Source organism: Penicillium macrosclerotiorum (assembly GCF_028827735.1).
Source record: "Penicillium macrosclerotiorum strain IBT 26536 chromosome Unknown utg000009l_segment0_segment0, whole genome shotgun sequence".
NCBI classification, from domain to species: Eukaryota; Fungi; Ascomycota; class Eurotiomycetes; order Eurotiales; family Aspergillaceae; genus Penicillium; species Penicillium macrosclerotiorum.
The window spans coordinates 500193-518603 of record NW_026643088.1 but is presented as its reverse complement, the minus strand read 5'-3'; the positions used below and the strand labels follow the sequence as shown (position 1 = coordinate 518603).

Here is an 18411-nt window from a genome sequence, read left to right as displayed (position 1 = left end):
AAATTCCTACTCCTATTACTCCGGCTAACGCTACCCCTGTACGTTAGTCACTACATACGCTAGGGTAAGACTGCACCTATCTGTGGACCAGGTCTAGCCTCTAGAGGGCAGTAGGAGTGCTAGGGAGGAGATATTGGAATATAAAGAAGAGAAGATATCTGATTATCTGCCCTCTGTAAGCGGGGTTGTCTTATGTACATTAATGTTGAATCATCCTTCAACCGCTATCTCTCACTACAATACTTATATTAAATTCGCGTCTGCGCTTACAGTGTCTATACCTTTAGCCACCGGATCAAAATACTTGAATACGTAAAGTAAGTCCATTGAGACTATAAATCAGGCTAAGCATATTCTCGCTAGGAGCTATCAGAGTGTCTTATTAGTAACGAGGTAAATCAAGATATCTACTATTTCTAGGTTTTCTCTTATTACTGTACAGACCTTTAACAACTATAATGATTCGAGTAAAATGTAGAAAACGAGCCGTTAGATTGACTCCGATGTGAGAAAGGAAGAAGTCAATCAATAACGAAAAATGGAAGTACAAGTAATATTTGTTAGGAACACATTCGCATAGTCATCTTACAAGATAGGCTAAGAAAATATTCGAATGACAAACTAAATTAGATTTGAATTATCGGCACACGTCCATGGCTTCGAGGCATCGTTCGAAGAGACTCAATGATGCCCATAACCGAGCCATATGTGCCATTGAAATCATGGTTCTTTTATATAGGGCAGAGATGACAGGAAAGATATAATAAGAAAGTTAAGTTTTCTTTTTTTCCCCACAGCTTTCTACTCATTGAAAAGAACGCTATCCCCGTGGGTTTCAATCGCGGGGACCCCATGTCTCTCTACTTCTTATCTCCCCAGTCTGGGTTTCGGTAACGGATCACACGATGGGCTCGGGAAGGAAGCCTAACCGAGGACTTGGGGAATAACCCTTTCCTGGAACCCTGCCCAACAGGAAAGATTTGATACAGCCTTATCGGATGTTCAGCAGCAGCGTCAGCAGCGTTTCCAACAATGGGTATCATGTCACGAAGGGAGTCAAGTAACTTGACTCAATCGTTCCAGACAAAACAGAAACGATCATTGTTCCTAAAAGCAGTTTTCTGACATTATTTTAAGTGAGAATGTTCTCTGAATAGGGCGTTTTGCTACATGGTCAATCTAGCAATAGAGTTTTATAGATCGAAATGACCTAAACGACTCTTCGGAGTCTCGGAAGTGGGAGGCACTTTCCACAGAGGGTCCCGCATACGTATTTCCCCGATGACATCTTCCGGCGTTGTGACGAAGGAATAGTGGGAATTTCTAAACCATGATGATGTCGATGCCGCATTAGATTTTCCTTACTCGACTAGTGCCTCTGGTATTTAATGGCAATCTTGCTTCCAGCCCCGTTAGAATTTCCTAGTTCAAGGAGCCTGAAAGCGTTTGGACTTACCGTCACATGTCGGCAGCTATTCCCCGGCTTGAGAAGACGGAAAGTGTTGCCATTTTCACCACCGAATTCGGACTTACAAGACCCAGTATTTCCTTTGATAAGAATGTGTCAAGAAGGAAGACTGCATAATACAGGCGAGACCCACATATCCCCATGTGCGTCAGATTGTTACAGGGATACTCGATTTGCTACATGTTTTGTATAGTATCCCGGATATACTCGGAACCCAGCGCCGTAACACGCTAGACAGCGAGGTAGGGGATATTCAACATCCCCCCGCCTACACACTTAGATAGTTCAGTCACTCAATACATCACTATATTGAGCATCTCATTCAATTGGATCCTAGCTTTCCTAGTCGATACCGTATCCTACTATATTGACAGAATGTTCTGCGATCGGGAAGTTAAGTAATATGATCACAATATTACCTCGGTGTCCTTTAAATGGCTCCTTGGTTCCATGAGTAGATTTCTCCGTAGATCCCTTCAGATCTCTCCTCAGAAGAAAATTCACGATATGTCCTCTTTGGAAGAAAAAGTGGTAGAGAAATAAACCCCTAGAGTCTGAAGGTCGAAGCTGATTTCCCCATAGATTGCTGTTACCGGTGCCGCGTCTGGTATGGGCCTGGCAACCGCAAGACTCGTTGCGCTCCAGGGCGGTTCTGTTTCGCTAGCCGACATTAATGAAGAGGAACTTCAACAGGCAGTGACCCTGGATTACCCAGAAAGGCACATGATTTCAGTTGTCGACGTACGCTCCAGCAAATCAGTGGATGAATGGATTGAAATGACCGTACAAAAGTTTGGAAAGCTAGATGGTGCAGTGAACATGACTGGTGTTATTTCTCCGGCTAAGCCAATCACCGAGCTGACGGAAGATGCATGGATTTCAACTTTTCTGTCAATACGCGTGGCGTCTTTCTTTGTCTCAGAGCACAATTGAGGGCAATGACTGCAGGTGGAAGTATTGTGAGCATTTCAAATCTCTCACTTGAAATGTCGGGTCAGAGCTCATGTGAAGGTCTCTGCAGCAAGTTCATTTGGACAATTTGGAGCACCCGGAAACTCACCTTATTGCTCAAGTAAGCGGCAGTCATTGATTTAACCAGAACAGCCACAAAAGAAAACCAGCATATCCGAGTGAACTGTGTTTCCCCCGGTAAGTCCATTCACCTCGGTCGTCATTAAAAGTTGGCTCCTCGCTGACTAACTTTCTTCTAGGATCCGTGAATACACCAATTTCTGCCGGCGAGGATCCGGAACATGTAAAGTGTGGCTTGCAGCTCACGACGCAAAAGATGCGGGCGGAACCAATTCAAGTGGCCAATGTAATTTCTTTTCTGCTAAGTGATGCGTCGTCGTTTGTTACTGGTGCTGTTTACAACGTGGATGGAGGCTGGGTCTGCTAGACTATCCGGTTTTGAACTCTGATATGGGGGGGGGGGGTGGGGGGGGTGGTGAATTTTGTCTTCATAATATTTGCTCGAGCATAATCTAATTGTACAATAGATATATATGCCAGCCTCAATAACCACTCAAACTAGTCTCTTACCTCTTACGTTGTGAGACATATTTAATGAAGCTGCTTCTCCCTCAAGTGTCGCGAATGCTTTTTTTTTCAAAATCAAATAGAACATTTAGGTAGACTTGAGGCATCACAAGGTCGACATACTTCTTATAAGCTGCTTTGAGAAGACATAGATTGTCTCTGCGTCTCCCGCTTCTTGTTTCTACCCTGCCAGCTGCTTGATCCAATGCAGCAGATGGTGTATTGCTATGACACTTAAGTGGATGATGTGAGAGCTGTCCTACTGGTACACGGTGGTTTACTTTCCCCTTTCCTGCTCTCCCGCCAAGGAATCCCTAGCAGTTTGAAGTGTAGTAGTTTGGGATGTAGGGCCGGGATGGATGGCGGTGAATATGGCGGTGAGCCATAGGGACAGGCGCTATCGCTTTATCGTCCATCACTTGCTGCTTACCAGTTCTTGCGAAACCACTTCGACCAGTGACTATGGCCTCCGAATCAACCCCGTCTAAAGGCGGGGGAATGATGTCGTTATATGCAAATTTACTTGATCCTTCCGCGGAGTCATCCCCGGGGACCATCTCCCGGGCACCCATCGCCTTCAAACAAAGCTCCGAGACCGACGCGCTGCCCGACGAGTCCGCTGCCAAAAAGCAGCAGCTCAATGCTGGTACTTGTGAATTTCTTTGATGATTGAACTGAGGCATCTTTAGCTCACCTTATCTCCACCGGACAGCTTCTCTTCGATTTCAACCCACCAAGCGGCCCCAGCTCTCAACCCAGAAACCTAAACCCAAACCTGCACTGGCCAAAACAGCACCGCTTCCTAATACCGGACCAGCCTCGGTCTCTTCTGCAGCACCGGTGAAAACCACACTAGCTGACTGGGCCGCTACCGAGGATGATGATTTTGGGTACTATATGGGTGAGAAGCGCCAGCGCGGTGGAAGGAAGAAGCGCAAGAAGAACCGTGAAGAGCAGGCAGTGATGCAGAACTGGGACGACATCTACGATCCTTCTCGACCAAATAACTACGAAGAATATCGAAATAGTGATGAGAAGATATGCGAAGTCCGCGAATGGAAAGATCGGCTATATGCGCATCGAATGAGACGATCGCCAACTAGAGACTCAGACAGCGATGACTCTGACCGACCGATAAACCGTATGTTCACCCGGTCACTCTTCATGGGGCTTTGAATAAGTCATTGGTACTAAAAGCAAGTGACAGGCCAATTCGCACCTCCCGCTAGCTTTGCGCCACCGCCTAATTTTAACGAAGTGCCCCCTCCGGCCGCAGCAAACATCCCCGATGAAGCATCCGGAGAAGATGCCTTTGCCCGCCGTGCTCGCATGAGCCAACAGCCTCACAACGATACAGTAATGTCCGACTATAGTCAGCAGCCCCCTCCACCTCCGCCTGAGGAAGTTCCAGCTCCCCCCCAGATGATGCCACCAGCGAAGAAGCATACTTGCCACAAATGCAGCAACCTAAAACCTCACATTCATTCGGAAATGTTCCTGCCTCTCATCCTCCGCGTTCTATCAATAGTTTCCAACCTAGCTCTGCTACCATATCCCGAGCACCTGTTCGTTACGAGCTCCCACCACCACCCGAGGATATCCCAGCATCAGAGGCTGAATTGGAGGAGGTTCTCGCGAATGAGCAAGCTGCGGAAAATGAGGTCAATGAAGATGCACCTCGCTCCCTCCGCCCAGGACAAAAGGGCTTTGCGGAGCGGCTTCTCTCCAAATATGGATGGACGAAAGGATCTGGACTCGGTGCTACAGGTTCAGGTATTGTTAATCCGCTGCAGGTAAAAGTTGAAAAACGGAAAAAACGTCCCGATTCTGAAGGCGGAGGATTTGTGACCCCAGCAGGGCTCGGAAAAATCATTGGCAGCAAGAAAAAAGGGGAGGAGACCGGCAAGTTTGGAGCTATGAGCGAAGTCATTATCCTTCAGGGAATGCTAGATGGAATGGATCTCGATGCAGAGCTGGAGCTTGGCGAGGGCGGTGGCCTAATGCAGGAAATCGGAGAGGAATGTTCTGAAAAGGTATGTTCCATGACATTTTGCCTTGTCCTGTTTATCCAGATTTCTGATGAACCCAGTATGGGACCGTGGAACGAGTCTACATTTCTCGCGATGCCGGCACTCCAATCCCTGTTTTTGTGAAATTTACCAGTCCACTATCTGCTTTGCGGGTGAGTTCGATTTCGATACCTTAGAGAACTTTATCTAATGGGACGTTTGGTACAGGCAGTGAATGCTCTCGAAGGTCGCATTTTCAACGGCAATGCCATAGTTGCTCGATTCTTCGACCGTGAAAAGTTTGAGAAAGGCATTTACGTGGACTAATGTACTGATGACAAATTCTGATATGGCATGATACCTAATGATATCCCTCAACCTAAATTACTCTTTTGGTAGCAATGTGCGAATGGAATGAATATCGAGATTTCGGGTTCAAAATCTCAACCAACAACATAGTCAACAATCACTAACCCTCTTATCTGCTTTCTGCTTCCTTTTTTATCTATAGCCCTCTCCGGATACAGTTCACAGGTACTGGCAGGCGGGAGTGCTGTTTCCTAGGTCGATAGAGGCAAGCACTTCGTGATCCTGCCATCGATATACCTAATTGGTGATTTCGGGGTCGGGTCTTCTCTATTGACCTCCCAACATGCAATTTGGGACGATTCCCTCCGGCCGGGGACGCAAGACGAGCAGGCTCAGTTTTCTCACATTTATGATCTATCCTGCCATACTGCTGTCGTTCATGCCTGCAATGGCTACATATCCTACAGACGGGGAACATGCAAAGCTCCGTCAGAGGGAAACAGCTATCTCTTATCATAATAACATCATCACATATTACCAAGGAGGGGTTCAATAGATTCAAGTGCCCGCAGAGGAGATGGACCTAGAGGATGCTATGGCACATCTTGGCTTGGTTTCAATTGGTTTCAGGAGGGCTTCAATGTCAACCCGTAAAATCTAGGTACTAGAAAGGGAAAACATGCTGTGACCAAGATTCAATGCAAGATTCGGGCTTCGAATTAGATGTCTTTATATAAAAGAAACAAATGAATAAAATAATTGCCTTCCTTCTTGAACTGAAAACTCCAATTGGCGCCCCAGTCTTTGATCTGATACGAAAACAAGTATTCTTGGTTTTGGCTCTTTATCGCTCCTCATTTTCGCTGACTTAAGATAGCCCACCTTTTGTTCGGTGCATTTGGGCATCCGAATGGCTTTGGGTCAAAGTTGAGAGAGAGGGTTCAATTCTTCGTTGAAACGGCTAAATAAAATCCTACCGTGAAGCTGAAGTGTCAGCAAACAGCATCCGCTTGAAAATCAAACACCATGCATGCATGCCCGCTGCATACAACTGGCTTACTAAGCCCCTTTGGCGGGGACTTCTCACTCAGTCCATTTCCTGGAGCTTCTGAGCAAAGCTGCTTCTTTAACACCAGCTCTATCCTCCTTCATCTTCTCTTCATCGCTTTCTCTAATTTGATCACCCCAACCTGGACGACCTGACTACCGCAATCAGCTCAGCATCCCTCCTCCGCAACCTGCCCTTTCGAACCCTCCTCAGTCACTCGTGACCCAAAATGACACTCTGCCTCAATCGCCTGCAAGAAGAGCGGTAGGTGATAGACCCTCGTCGAATTTCAATGGCAGTGGTCAAGGATTCCTCAAGTATTGTGCTAATGTTTCTGGTTGGATAGGAAACAATGGCGCCGAGACCATCCGTTCGGCTTTGTCGCAAAGCCTAAGCGTACTGCGCAGGGCACTTTTGACTTGAAGAACTGGGAGTGTGCAGTGCCTGGCAAAAAAGATACTCTCTGGGACGGCGGCGTTTTCAAACTGGATGTGATTTTTCCAGATGGTCAGTAATTTTGCGCATTCCACGCGGTTGACGGCCCACATACTAACGCGATGAGCTTTGCGCTTCCAGAATATCCTACCAAGCCCCCCAAGTGTATGTTTCAAGACTCGCCATTCCTATTATCCCTCTTTTCGCGCGCTCTCTCTCTATCTCTCTATTCTTTTCCCTCCCATACCTGATTTCACACAGCGTTTCAAGCGGCTAACAAAATGATTATTTCGGGCAGGCAAATTCAATCCTCCTCTTTTCCACCCCAATGTGTATCCGTCTGGCACTGTCTGCCTGTCAATTCTGAACGAGGAAGAAGACTGGCGTCCAGCCATCACCATTAAACAGATTCTTCTTGGTATTCAAGACCTCTTGGATGATCCGAACCCCGATTCACCCGCCCAGGCCGACGCCTACAATCTGTTTAAGAAGGATAAGCCCGCCTATGAGCGGCGGGTCCGTCAAGTCGTCAAGGAAAATCCACCTATTTAAATTCATCAACTCTCCCTTTGCATGTTCGTTTTAATCATTTCAGCTTTTGGTCAGGGAATCGGTTGCAAATTCGGAGTGCATGATATTTTCCTCGGCGACGGGACTGCATCTCTGTTCGAAGGAACCGATCACGAGCGCGGCGTTAGACTACCCAATGGAAGGCGTTTTACAGATTAGCTACTGGTCTTGCAGACAGAGAACCTTGCATCTTGCACAACACATGAACGATTAAGTATTGCTTCACAATCGAGTTCTCAAACTGGCGTGGAATGTGTAGAGTAATCGCGGGCTCACCAGTGGGTGGGTGTTATCTTATCGGTGACTCAAAGACTCCCTGATCCGAGCCGACATCGCCCCTCGCCCCGCCAAGGGGAAATGAAAAAAATCGCCTCTCTGGTTCCTCCCCCGGAACCGCGCTTAGTCAATCTTTCTTCCTCCTTCAACACCTCTCCAGTTGCCAATTGAAATCCTGTTGACTATCCCGCTGAGCGATCTCTGCCCATCATGTGTGGAATCTTCGCGTGTCATCAGTGCGTGCCTCAATCCAGACCTGCTCCCCCCCCCCTCCTCCCACCCCGCTGTACCTTGCCCCGGAACGGGGCCACAACCGGCACTGGTTGAGTCAAGGCTAATTGTCCCGCGACAGTCACCCCGATGTGCAAAAGTTCAAGCCCACGGCTTTGCGCATGGCCAAGGCGTAAGTATCTGCCTATTAGTACAGTTCCTGTACCTAATTGTGACATTTCCGCTAATATTCCTGTCAATCGCAGTGTGCGCCACCGTGGTCCCGATTGGAGTGAGTCACAACCGTTTGGACTCGTAGCATATGCCATTGAGAGATCAGGCGTTAACATCATACTTCTTGACAGGTGGAAGCTTCATTGGCGACCAGACTAGTATGTTCAATGGCCCATGCAGAGTCGTCGTGGTTGCAAACTAACAGCATTGTCTCCTAGTCCTGGCACATGAGCGTCTGTGCATCGTCGGTGTCGGTATGTGTCCCTTTCTGAAGACAACTGCAATCATGCCTCAGTACAAATCGCTAAAGCCATACTTCTCTAATTAGACTCCGGTGCCCAGCCCCTCGTTAACGATGACTCCTCCCTCGCCCTCGCCGTCAACGGTGAGATCTACAACCACCGTATCCTGCGGAAGGGTTTGAAGACCAAGTACAACTTTAAGACTCACTCAGATTGTGAGGTGATCCTTCCATTGGTATGGCAACCCGCAAATTTGATCTTCTCAGATCATGGCAATGGCTGATTATTCCTCACGATGTCAGTATATCGAGCACGGCCTCGATGCGCCTAAGCACCTCGATGGTATGTTCTCCTTTGTCCTTTGGGATAAGAAGGAGGATCGTGTCATCGCTGCCCGTGACCCCATTGGCATCATCAGTTTCTATCTGGGTCGCTCCTCGCAGACTCCCGGCGCTGTTTACTTCGCTTCTGAGCTCAAGTCTCTGCACCCCATCTGTGACGAGATCGTTGCCTTCCCTCCAGGACACATCTACGACTCCAAGACCGACAAAATGACCCGCTACTTCCAGCCCAAGTGGTGGGATCCCACTAACGTTCCCTCCACCCCCGTCGATTATAAGGTGCTCCGCCACACTCTGGAGAAGTCTGTCCGCAAGCGTCTGATGGCCGAGGTGCCCTATGGTGTTCTGTTGTCTGGCGGGTTGGACTCCAGTCTGGTGGCCTCTATCGCTCAGCGCGAGACTCTGCGTATGCAAGAAGCTGCCCGTGCGGCCGCAAAGACTGAGGCCGCGTCCTCCGACCTGGTCGGCATTGATGATGAGAACGAGCTTTCGACTGTGACCACTTTCCAGCAGCTCCACTCGTTCTCTATCGGTCTTCCTGGCGCCCCCGATACCGCGGCTGCGCTCGAGGTGGCCAAGTTCCTGGGCACCAAGCACCATGCTTTTACTTTCACCGTTGAGGACGGCCTGAACGCACTCTCCGACGTCATCTACCACCTTGAGACCTACGATGTGACCACCATCCGTGCCTCAACACCGATGTACCTGCTGTCCCGTAAGATCAAGGCTATGGGTGTCAAGATGGTTCTGAGTGGTGAGGGTAGCGACGAGATCTTCGGTGGCTACCTTTACTTCCACGCTGCCCCCAACCGGGAGGAGTTCCACACTGAGACCGTCCGCCGTGTGAAGAACCTGCACTTGGCTGATTGTCTGCGTGCTAACAAGTCGACGCTGGCCTGGGGTCTGGAGGCCCGTGTGCCTTTCCTCGACAAGGAGTTCCTTGAGACCTCCATGGGCGTGGATCCCGCGGATAAGATGATCACCAAGGACCGCATTGAGAAGTACATCCTGCGCAAGGCCTTTGACACCTCCGACGAGCCTGATGTTTCCCCCCTACCTTCCTGACAAGATCCTCTGGCGTCAGAAGGAGCAGTTTAGCGATGGTGTCGGCTACAGCTGGATTGACGGCCTGAAGGACCACGCTGAGAGCCAAGTCACTGATGAGATGATGAAGAACCCCAAGCCTGAATGGGGCACCGATATCCCGGATACCAAGGAGGCGTATGTTTTACAATCTGTTCAACTTAAGTGGAACCTCGTAGAGGCTGATATTGACTTATCCTTTTAGTTACTGGTACCGTGTTATGTTCGACGAGCACTTCCCTCCCCACTGTGCTGGGACCGTTGAGCGCTGGACCCCTACCTGGTCCAAGCAGACCGATCCCAGTGGCCGGTGAGTCTTTTTTTTTTTTTTTTTTTTTTGTGCGAGGCGTCGGTTCATCATTGAAAAAACAAACTAATGTTTTCCACAGTGCTATTGCCACCCACAACGCGAAGTATGATTCTGCCGAGTAAATTACTAAAATATACAACAAATAAGGCGGCGCGAATGACGGAGTATCAAAATGGACTTTGTTTTCTTAGATCAGTTCCCCCCTGCTAGGCATAGATAAAGAGTTATGATTGGAAGAATGCAAGAGTGCATATACCCAGCCGGTGTCCGAGATCGATTAAAAACATACTATCACCATTGAGTCAGGACTGCACAATTAGAGTTGCTCTGCAGAATTGCCTGAATGGATTCATCGTTCAATTAATCCTCTTTTCATATGAAGTAAATCCTTGTCATGGCTTCTAGAAGCCCACTAGCATTCGCAAGTTTTCGGCACATTTTAGCACCTTTTTAGGGTAGACCGCATCATCAGCCGGGCTTACCTAATGGCTTTGCCGGCGGGCTTTCCCGGCAACCGAACAGCGACCAATCACCGGGCGCCCAGCGGCCCGTGGCTGGAGCCCCTTCCCACCTCCCCCAACATCATCGCACTCCTTCTCCTTCTTTCTTCACCTCATCCCCGACTCTCTCAGTCTCTACACATTCACCATGTCTGCTCCTGCTGCTTTCTCCGACATCGCCAAGGCGGCCAACGACGTATGTGCTGTTCCTTGAAGCAGATTTTGCCCGCTCCTGGAATTCCGATAGCTGATGGCCTCCGATAGCTCCTGAACAAGGACTTCTACCACGCCAGCCCGGGTTCGTTTTGCTCCTAACTCCTCCGCTAACTATCAAAGCTCCTTCGGCTAACAATCCTATAGCCAACCTTGAGGTCAAGTCCAAGGCCCCCAACGGTGTCACCTTCACTGTCAAGGGCAAGTCCGCCCACGAGGGTTCCATTGCTGGCCAGGTGAGTTTTCCCCGAGGCTCCCCCTCATTCCACGTCGCGTCGGTGGAAAGGGCTCGGAAGCTAATGTATCTCGTTTTCATATAGCTCGAGGCCAAATACGTTGATGCGCCCACCGGTAAGGGCCCCATGCGATGCAAACCACCCGATCCCGGCGTGCGCGAGGGTCGGCCGATGACGTTCTTTCTGTCGTGCGGCCACTTCGCATCTCGCTGGGTGAACTTTTTTGTTTTGACCAACACAGTCAAGCACACAATCAAGCTAATTATTCGTCCCTGCCCAGGCCTCACCCTGACCCAGGCTTGGACCACTGCCAATGCCCTCGACACCAAGCTTGAGCTGGACAACAACATCGCCAAAGGCCTCAAGGCTGAGATCCTGACCCAGTACCAGCCTGCCAAGCAGTCCAAGGGTGCCAAGCTCAACCTGTACTTCAAGCAGCCCAACCTGCATGCTCGTGCCTTCTTCGACCTCCTCAACGGCCCCACTGCCAACCTCGACGCTGTCCTCGGCCACGAGGGCTTCCTCGTCGGTGCTGAGGGTGGCTACGATGTCAACAAGGCTGCCATCACCAAGTACTCTGCTGCCGTCGGTTACTCCGTGCCCCAGTACTCTGCTGCCATCACCGCCAGCAACAACCTGTCCCTCTTCTCCGCCTCTTACTACCACCGCGTCAACGCTCAGGTCGAGGCCGGTGCTAAGGCTTCCTGGGACTCCAACTCCGGCAATGCCGTCGGCCTCGAGGTCGCCAGCAAGTACCGCCTGGACCCCTCTTCTTTCGCCAAGGTGCGTTTTCTCCCCACCTCTATTCTCCCTAGGCTCTACTGGCCCGTATCAAATCAAGCCTAGAAAGCTAACATTGACCTTTTTTACTCTCTGTAGGCCAAGATCAACGACCGTGGTGTCGCCGCTCTGGCCTACAACGTCCTGCTCCGCCCCGGTGTCACTCTCGGCCTGGGTGCTTCGTTCGATACCCAGAACCTGAACCAGGCTGCCCACAAGGTTGGCGCCAGCTTCACCTTCGAGGCTTAAGCGTCTTTCATTTCCACTAGTAGGCTGGTACTCGAGAGACTTCTGAAGATTCTCGGGGATGTTCGCGTCGTTCTCCGTGGCTGCATTGTTCATCCGACTTCAGAATGATGTAATCTACGGTGATTGATTTACTGTCAGTTCTAAGATAATCTTGCGTGGGTCGTAGTCCTAGACGATGGCTTCGCTTTGTATATCAAATCTAAACTATTTCCCTTTGTTGATGGAGTTTCATTACATCCCATTTGTCGTACCCGAACTTGGACTAGCTAGCTGGGCCCGGTCTAAGAAAATTGTATTGTACAGCGCGCATAGAGAAGAGTATGCATGCAAATGTCAGCTCCATACTGCCAGCATCTCAAGATCCAGCTACCGCATCCTTTCGTTTCTTCCCAGCTTTTGCACCGTCTACCGATGACGAAGGCCAGGCAAAAAGCCCAGTCATGCCACCGGCCGCCACAAGGATCCCACAAACAACAATGAAGCGCACAATGCCAAATTCCCCGCCCCCCATAGGCGACTCTTCCTTCCTCGCCGCCTTCCGCGCCTTCGACAGCCGTTCTCGCCGCCGCGCATCCTCCGCCCGCTGCGTCTGGAAATGCCCCCGCGCATTGAAATGCCCCAGCGGATTGCGCTCAATGAACCCCGTATAATCCTCCGGGTCCGCCCCCTCCCTTGCTCCTTGAGAACCAGATCCAGCCCCAGCACTCCCCTCAGCCCGGGCTCCGGCCTTGCCTGCGCTGAACCCATCCCCCGTCCGCCCTGTCGTCCCGTACCCGCCCTGCGCGTAGAAACTCGGCGGCGGTCCGTGGAATGTGCCCCGGCGCTTGCTTAGCCCGCTGGCCGGCCGCGACCCGGCGTAGCTGCCGCCTTTGTGGTGAAGGTTTGCGCTGTAGCTGCTGTGGCTGCCCATGGGGTGTTGGCCTGGGGCGCGGGCATGTGCATGGTGGAAGCCATGGTCGCGGTCATAGGAGGCCCGCTTCTGCGCGTTGCCGAGGACGTTGTATGCGGCGGAGATTCGGGAGAAGCGCTGGCTGGCGGTGGGGTCATCGCGGTTGCGGTCTGGGTGGTGGCGGAGGGAGAGGGCGTAGAATTGCCTGGTACATGACCTTTTGTTAGAGAGGGGGAGTTTCGCTGCGTTGGGAAGAGGCCAGAGTGGGTCTTCGGCGAATGTCGACGTACTTCTTGATCTCGGCGGCGGTCGCGGTTACAGGCAGGTCAAGGGTTTCATAGTGGTTTTTCTCGTGGGAGGAATGGGGGCTAGTTGAATAGGCAAAGTAGAAGATTGAGGGTTGTCTGGCATGGTGGGGGTTGCGTCGGGGGTGAGGGGGATGAGGTCGCGTGTACGTTATGCGATGCTGACAGGGAGTCGAGAAGTAGCGATTGCCACGCACATGGAGTGGGTGCGAGACCAGGCTAGTTGTATGTGGTGCTTGGCAGAAGAAAAAGGTTGCTGTCCGGGGGGATTGCATTGCCTGTGCGTTTGGCTGGTCACATTAAGGAAGAGCGAAGCGAAGAGGAAGAGGAGCTGTGGGAAATGTGGAGTGCTAGGAGACGAGGTCCCGGCAGATCGGAGTGGCGTCATAGGAGGGTTTGGGGATTATGGACACTCCTCACGGGATTAAGATAGCAAATTTATTTGAATAAAACTAATTGTAAGTTATCATTGTTTTTTGCGGATCACGGTTCTATATATTCTTTGAGCTGTGAGAGGCTGGCATATCGTGGGCTCCTTCATTACTGGAAGTCGCCATGCTGATTGATGATCAGATTAGATAACGACCGCCCCTACTTCTACAGTAAGTAGAGCGTGCAATCTCTGAGAGTTGAAGCGGAATGATCCAATTCATGCGGCACATCTAATGCGACTATCCAAATTTCGAAAATTAATTCATTGAACCTACTATGAAGGCTTCACGATACAGTTGATGCCCACCGTCCCCTCTAACAGTCTCTTGTCTGCCTGTCAGGTTGTCGATTCTGGTAACGGTGGATGTGGGTAAAATCAGGCATTGGTATTATCCAGAATAGCAAAGAGTAATGTTCTTTACTCTTATGTGTTGAACTATCGATCTGTGCCTGGATCATCGTGTTTATCCGGTATGTGGCATTGAAATTGATCCAGAATGCCGCGAAGTTGTCAATTCTCAGAAGTATGATCGCAGAAGATAAATACGAAACCCCAACCGGGCTCCATAATCTCCCCTTATGCATACTTTGGCTGAGATATTTTTTCTGGAAAAAACGCACAGGCTTCGGGTCAGATACACTACTATCAATGAGAAGTAAAAGCATCATGGATGAAGTAGAAATCTCTAAAAGAAACTCCTGAGAGGTTCACCTGGTGCAGATGTCTGAAAGATCTGCCCCGGGTTTGAATAAATACTTCAATATATCTTCGGCGGTAAGATGTTCAGTTTGTATGTAGTCAACGCAATATGGGCTTGTCTTTTTATAAATCGCCATCCTTTGCATTTTCACTGATAGCACCAAAACTCAACTTAGTTGACAAACCTCTAAGTCAGGTCTCCAGCAGATTCCTAAGGAGTCATCCCAAATTCGTCTTCCTAAATGATTTTCCTTTGTCGGCCTTTGTTGTTGTTGTCTGATTCAAAATGCCCCCTTTGTCTAAAACAAGACTTTTGTTATCTCATCTGCTACTAGAGCTTGGGTCCAATTCACTAGGCCAAAAAAATTATATAAATAAAGCCTTCCGATCCATAGCCATTCTATTCTTGGTCGCCAAGGATTTCCCAGAGCGATAATTATTCGTTCGTCCCAATTTCCTTCGGTCCTGTCATAGCCAAAGTAGCTCACACATTTGTCGTATCGTATCGTAAAATGGGGTGTAGATTGAGCTGTTTCCACCGCCCTGCGCGAACGGCAAGTAGTAGCTCTAGTAGTTCTCGAGAGGCTCTAGAGATGAACCGCATCGAACTCGGTCGGGACCCCATCGTTGCCCGCGAGCGCTACCAAGAGCGAGGACAAGACCTTGTTCGATGGATCAACGATCCTACCGCGATTGGTTGCCGCATCCAACAAGCGACATTAACTTTCTCGCAGATTGTGCCGTTGTGTTCTGACTACGCCGGACCAATGCAAATAGCCCTGGCTCCTTCTCTCGTGTTTGATGTGGCGATGCCCATCACACCCACTCATGCCATGTCCTTTACCCTCCACTTTGACAACGCACAATGGATTGGAATCACAGCGCCCGGTTTCATCATTATTGAAAGTGCCCACCGGCCGCTGGCTGCGCGCGAAAATCCCGGCCGGGATCCATATATCTCTGAGATTTCTCTTGCTGTGTATGCGAGAGACTACGAGCGGAACACCCTGCGGTCTGTTTTCATTGACAACGCGGTTAACGTCCAGACTGGGGATCTCATTCGCAACGTCATCAACAGCAATTGGCCAGCCAATCGCTCTCAGCTTTGGCTCATGGGTAGCCAGGAATACGAAGAGATCCTTGGTACTCGGCTAGGTAAGGTCGTGGCCTACATAGTCCTGGGCGCTTATCCCCGCGGCACACATGTCATCAGTCGGATTGAAACCTGGAGCGTCCTGCCACATGGCATCTTGCAAATGCGCTTCGACATAAATCGAATTGCATAGAGCAATACTTATTGGTTGCCTTCTGGTAGTGTTTTTGGTTCACTGAGATTTTTCTCATATTCTCTCTCTTTAGCAGACTCTGATTTTATGGAGTAATTTATGTAAGTACAACTCCTTTGATCCTTGGAGTTTTTTTTATTCAGTTTGAAATTTGAGATTTTGTGATCCCTTTTTAAACTAGACACCCCTGAAAAGGCTAGTGAAATCCAGTTGGATCCACGCTAACCACAAAGTTGAAATCGATGTTTTAACCAGAATTCTCTCTAACTAATAACCAAGAAACATGTAGAATGTAGGACATAGTATGCGAAACATAACCACTATACAAGCTTCTAATGATCCAGCTTCATCCAAGTTTCTAAAGGATCAAACCACGTAGCCCTACTATCAAACTGTATGCTCCCAATCCGGCCCTGAAAGATCGATATGTAATGATATATAGTATATTAAAAACACTCAAAACCTGTATGATGCCAAATCATATCTGAATATCTTGGAATGCAAGTGTGCAAGTAGATAAGAGAGAAAGGTAGAATAAGCAGTCAAGGTCCTCATCTTCCCCCTTCATGTCGCTGATTGGAAATGCCACTACAGATGTTAAAGGCGGAATGTTTTTGATTAATCACCCCTATAGGTGCTACACCATTTCGTGATCTTCTGTGCGTTACAACTTGGATTTGATTTAGAAAAGATAATATGTCGAATGGATGATTGCCAAGCGCCGTCGGAATGATCATCAAAAACTCAGGCGGAATTGTGTAAGAGCAATTAAACAACAAATTGAGGATGTCGTACCCGAATGAAACAGGGAGTATAAAAATTGCCGACAGTGGTAGGATGTTGGCCCTGCCAAGCAGATACTTAAGCCACTCCGTCATTAAGCGCGGTCGGTATCTTATCGCAGCGAAAATCCTTCCCCGACTTCCGAGTCGCCTCCCCTCTTTTCCACATCCACATTATTAACCCCCGTGAAATTCCACGATGGCAGCTCAGGCGACCGAGAAGCTGCAGCAGTTGGACCGTAAGTTTCAATTTATTCTCGTCTGGACGTTCCTGTCGCTCACCAACTCCCTCCTAGTGAATGGTCCAAACGGCGCCCAGGCCGATGCCCCCGCAGCTGGACAGGCTGCTGCTGGCGAGGCGGAGGATGATTCTGAGGACGACCAAGAAGAAGGAGAAGGCGCCCCGGATGCTGGCGCAGCCGGAGGTATGTATTCTGGTTCTTGATTCTTGGATTTTAGTTCATACTGCCTGCTTCGCGACTGCACTCGCTCGCGACAACCCATACTGACCATTATTGCCGCATATTAGCTGCCAAGAAGAAGAAGAAGCGCAAGTCCAAGAAGAAGAAGAAGGGCGGCGCCAAGGTCCAGAGCTCTCCGCCGCGTGTCCCCGTATCTAACCTCTTCCCCAATGGACAATACCCCGAGGGCGAGATCGTCGAATACAAGAACGACAATGCCTACCGCACCACCAACGAAGAGAAACGTTACCTCGATCGCATGAACAACGACTTCCTACAAGAATATCGCCAGGGCGCTGAGGTCCACCGCCAAGTTCGCCAGTATGCGCAGAAAAACATCAGACCCGGCCAGACTCTGACCGAGATTGCGGAAGGTATTGAAGACTCCGTCCGAGCCTTGACTGGCCACCAAGGTCTCGAAGAGGGTGACAACCTCAAGGGCGGTATGGGATTCCCTTGCGGACTGAGTATCAACCACTGCGCCGCGCACTACACACCTAATGCCGGCAACAAGATGGTTTTGAACCAGGGAGATGTGATGAAGGTGGATTTCGGTGCTCAGCTCAATGGTCGCATCGTGGACAGTGCCTTTACCATGACCTTTGATCCAGTGTATGATCCGCTTCTGGAAGCAGTTAAGGATGCGACAAACACTGGTATTCGGGTTTGTTTGACTTCGACACCCTTATTCATCATAATAAAGTGGGCTAATTGATTCATAGGAAGCTGGTATTGATGTGCGCATGAGCGACATTGGCGCTGCCATCCAGGAAGCCATGGAGAGCTATGAAATTGAACTCAACGGTACCATGTACCCAGTCAAATGTATTCGAAACCTCAACGGTCACAACATTGAACAGCACGTTATCCACGGTGGAAAGAGCGTGCCTATCGTCAAGAGCAGTGACCAGACTAAGATGGAGGAGGGTGAAGTATTTGCCATCGAGACTTTCGGCAGTACTGGCAAGGGTTATGTTCGCGAAGACGTAAGTCTCCCATTACTTTCATCAATTTGGCCCCCATACATACTTACTCACTGATTCCAGATGGAATGTTCCCATTACGCTCTGGCAGCTGATGCCCCCAATGTCCCCTTGCGTCTCTCTTCCGCCAAGAATCTGCTCAGCGTGATTAACAAGAATTTTGGCACTCTGCCTTTTTGCCGTCGGTACCTAGACCGACTAGGCCAGGAGAAATATCTCCTTGGGGTAAGTTTGCTTTTGCTGTGTGGTCGTTATCAAGAGCAGAGTTAACTGATATCCATCTAGTTGAACAACCTGGTCTCCTCAGGAATTGTCCAGGACTACCCGCCTCTCTGCGACATTAAGGGCTCCTATACTGCACAGTATGAACATGTACGTGTCCTTTTTCTCTGGTATATCAGTATATCATTCATATCCACTGACGCAATCCTAGACTATTGTGCTCCGTCCTACCGTCAAGGAAGTTATTAGCCGCGGAGACGACTATTAGTCTTATCATAGCCAACAATTTAGAAACAAAA

General features: G+C 49.5%; 8 protein-coding genes across 8 annotated transcripts; 7 read left to right on the top strand and 1 right to left on the bottom strand.

The window, feature by feature from the left end:
* Positions 1-1975: 1975 nt before the first annotated feature.
* On the top strand, positions 1976-2401 carry N7462_009366 (SDR family NAD(P)-dependent oxidoreductase; the record flags this gene model as incomplete). Its single annotated transcript, XM_057081080.1, has 2 exons — positions 1976-1999; positions 2051-2401. The coding sequence occupies 2 exons, from the start codon at positions 1976-1978 to the stop codon at positions 2399-2401; spliced, it is 375 nt and encodes a 124-aa protein (XP_056929917.1).
* A 1068-nt stretch (positions 2402-3469) lies between these two features.
* On the top strand, positions 3470-5343 carry N7462_009365 (uncharacterized protein; the record flags this gene model as incomplete). The annotated part of the gene is made up of 6 exons (XM_057081079.1): positions 3470-3653; positions 3720-4148; positions 4215-4379; positions 4430-5040; positions 5097-5189; positions 5245-5343. 6 exons carry the CDS (start codon positions 3470-3472, stop codon positions 5341-5343), a joined length of 1581 nt encoding a protein of 526 aa, XP_056929916.1.
* Positions 5344-6602: 1259 nt separating this feature from the next.
* Positions 6603-7360, top strand: N7462_009364 (E2 SUMO-conjugating protein UBC9; the record flags this gene model as incomplete). The annotated part of the gene is made up of 4 exons (XM_057081078.1): positions 6603-6637; positions 6720-6880; positions 6950-6973; positions 7107-7360. 4 exons carry the CDS (start codon positions 6603-6605, stop codon positions 7358-7360), a joined length of 474 nt encoding a protein of 157 aa, XP_056929915.1.
* A 504-nt stretch (positions 7361-7864) lies between these two features.
* On the top strand, positions 7865-10196 carry N7462_009363 (asparagine synthetase B; the record flags this gene model as incomplete). The annotated part of the gene is made up of 10 exons (XM_057081077.1): positions 7865-7890; positions 8007-8057; positions 8131-8156; positions 8230-8256; positions 8317-8352; positions 8427-8575; positions 8643-9725; positions 9766-9902; positions 9970-10074; positions 10154-10196. The coding sequence occupies 10 exons, from the start codon at positions 7865-7867 to the stop codon at positions 10194-10196; spliced, it is 1683 nt and encodes a 560-aa protein (XP_056929914.1).
* A 526-nt stretch (positions 10197-10722) lies between these two features.
* Positions 10723-12052, top strand: N7462_009362 (porin; the record flags this gene model as incomplete). Its single annotated transcript, XM_057081076.1, has 5 exons — positions 10723-10770; positions 10839-10872; positions 10935-11023; positions 11108-11806; positions 11903-12052. The coding sequence occupies 5 exons, from the start codon at positions 10723-10725 to the stop codon at positions 12050-12052; spliced, it is 1020 nt and encodes a 339-aa protein (XP_056929913.1).
* Positions 12053-12407: 355 nt separating this feature from the next.
* On the bottom strand, positions 12408-13521 carry N7462_009361 (uncharacterized protein; the record flags this gene model as incomplete). Its single annotated transcript, XM_057081075.1, has 2 exons — positions 12408-13146; positions 13232-13521. 2 exons carry the CDS (start codon positions 13519-13521, stop codon positions 12408-12410), a joined length of 1029 nt encoding a protein of 342 aa, XP_056929912.1.
* Positions 13522-14971: 1450 nt separating this feature from the next.
* Positions 14972-15664, top strand: N7462_009360 (uncharacterized protein; the record flags this gene model as incomplete). The annotated part of the gene is made up of 1 exon (XM_057081074.1): positions 14972-15664. The coding sequence occupies one exon, from the start codon at positions 14972-14974 to the stop codon at positions 15662-15664; it is 693 nt and encodes a 230-aa protein (XP_056929911.1).
* A 981-nt stretch (positions 15665-16645) lies between these two features.
* On the top strand, positions 16646-18380 carry N7462_009359 (methionine aminopeptidase 2; the record flags this gene model as incomplete). The annotated part of the gene is made up of 7 exons (XM_057081073.1): positions 16646-16685; positions 16743-16871; positions 16976-17571; positions 17630-17893; positions 17954-18115; positions 18176-18262; positions 18324-18380. The coding sequence occupies 7 exons, from the start codon at positions 16646-16648 to the stop codon at positions 18378-18380; spliced, it is 1335 nt and encodes a 444-aa protein (XP_056929910.1).
* Between the last annotated feature and the right edge of the window lie 31 nt (positions 18381-18411).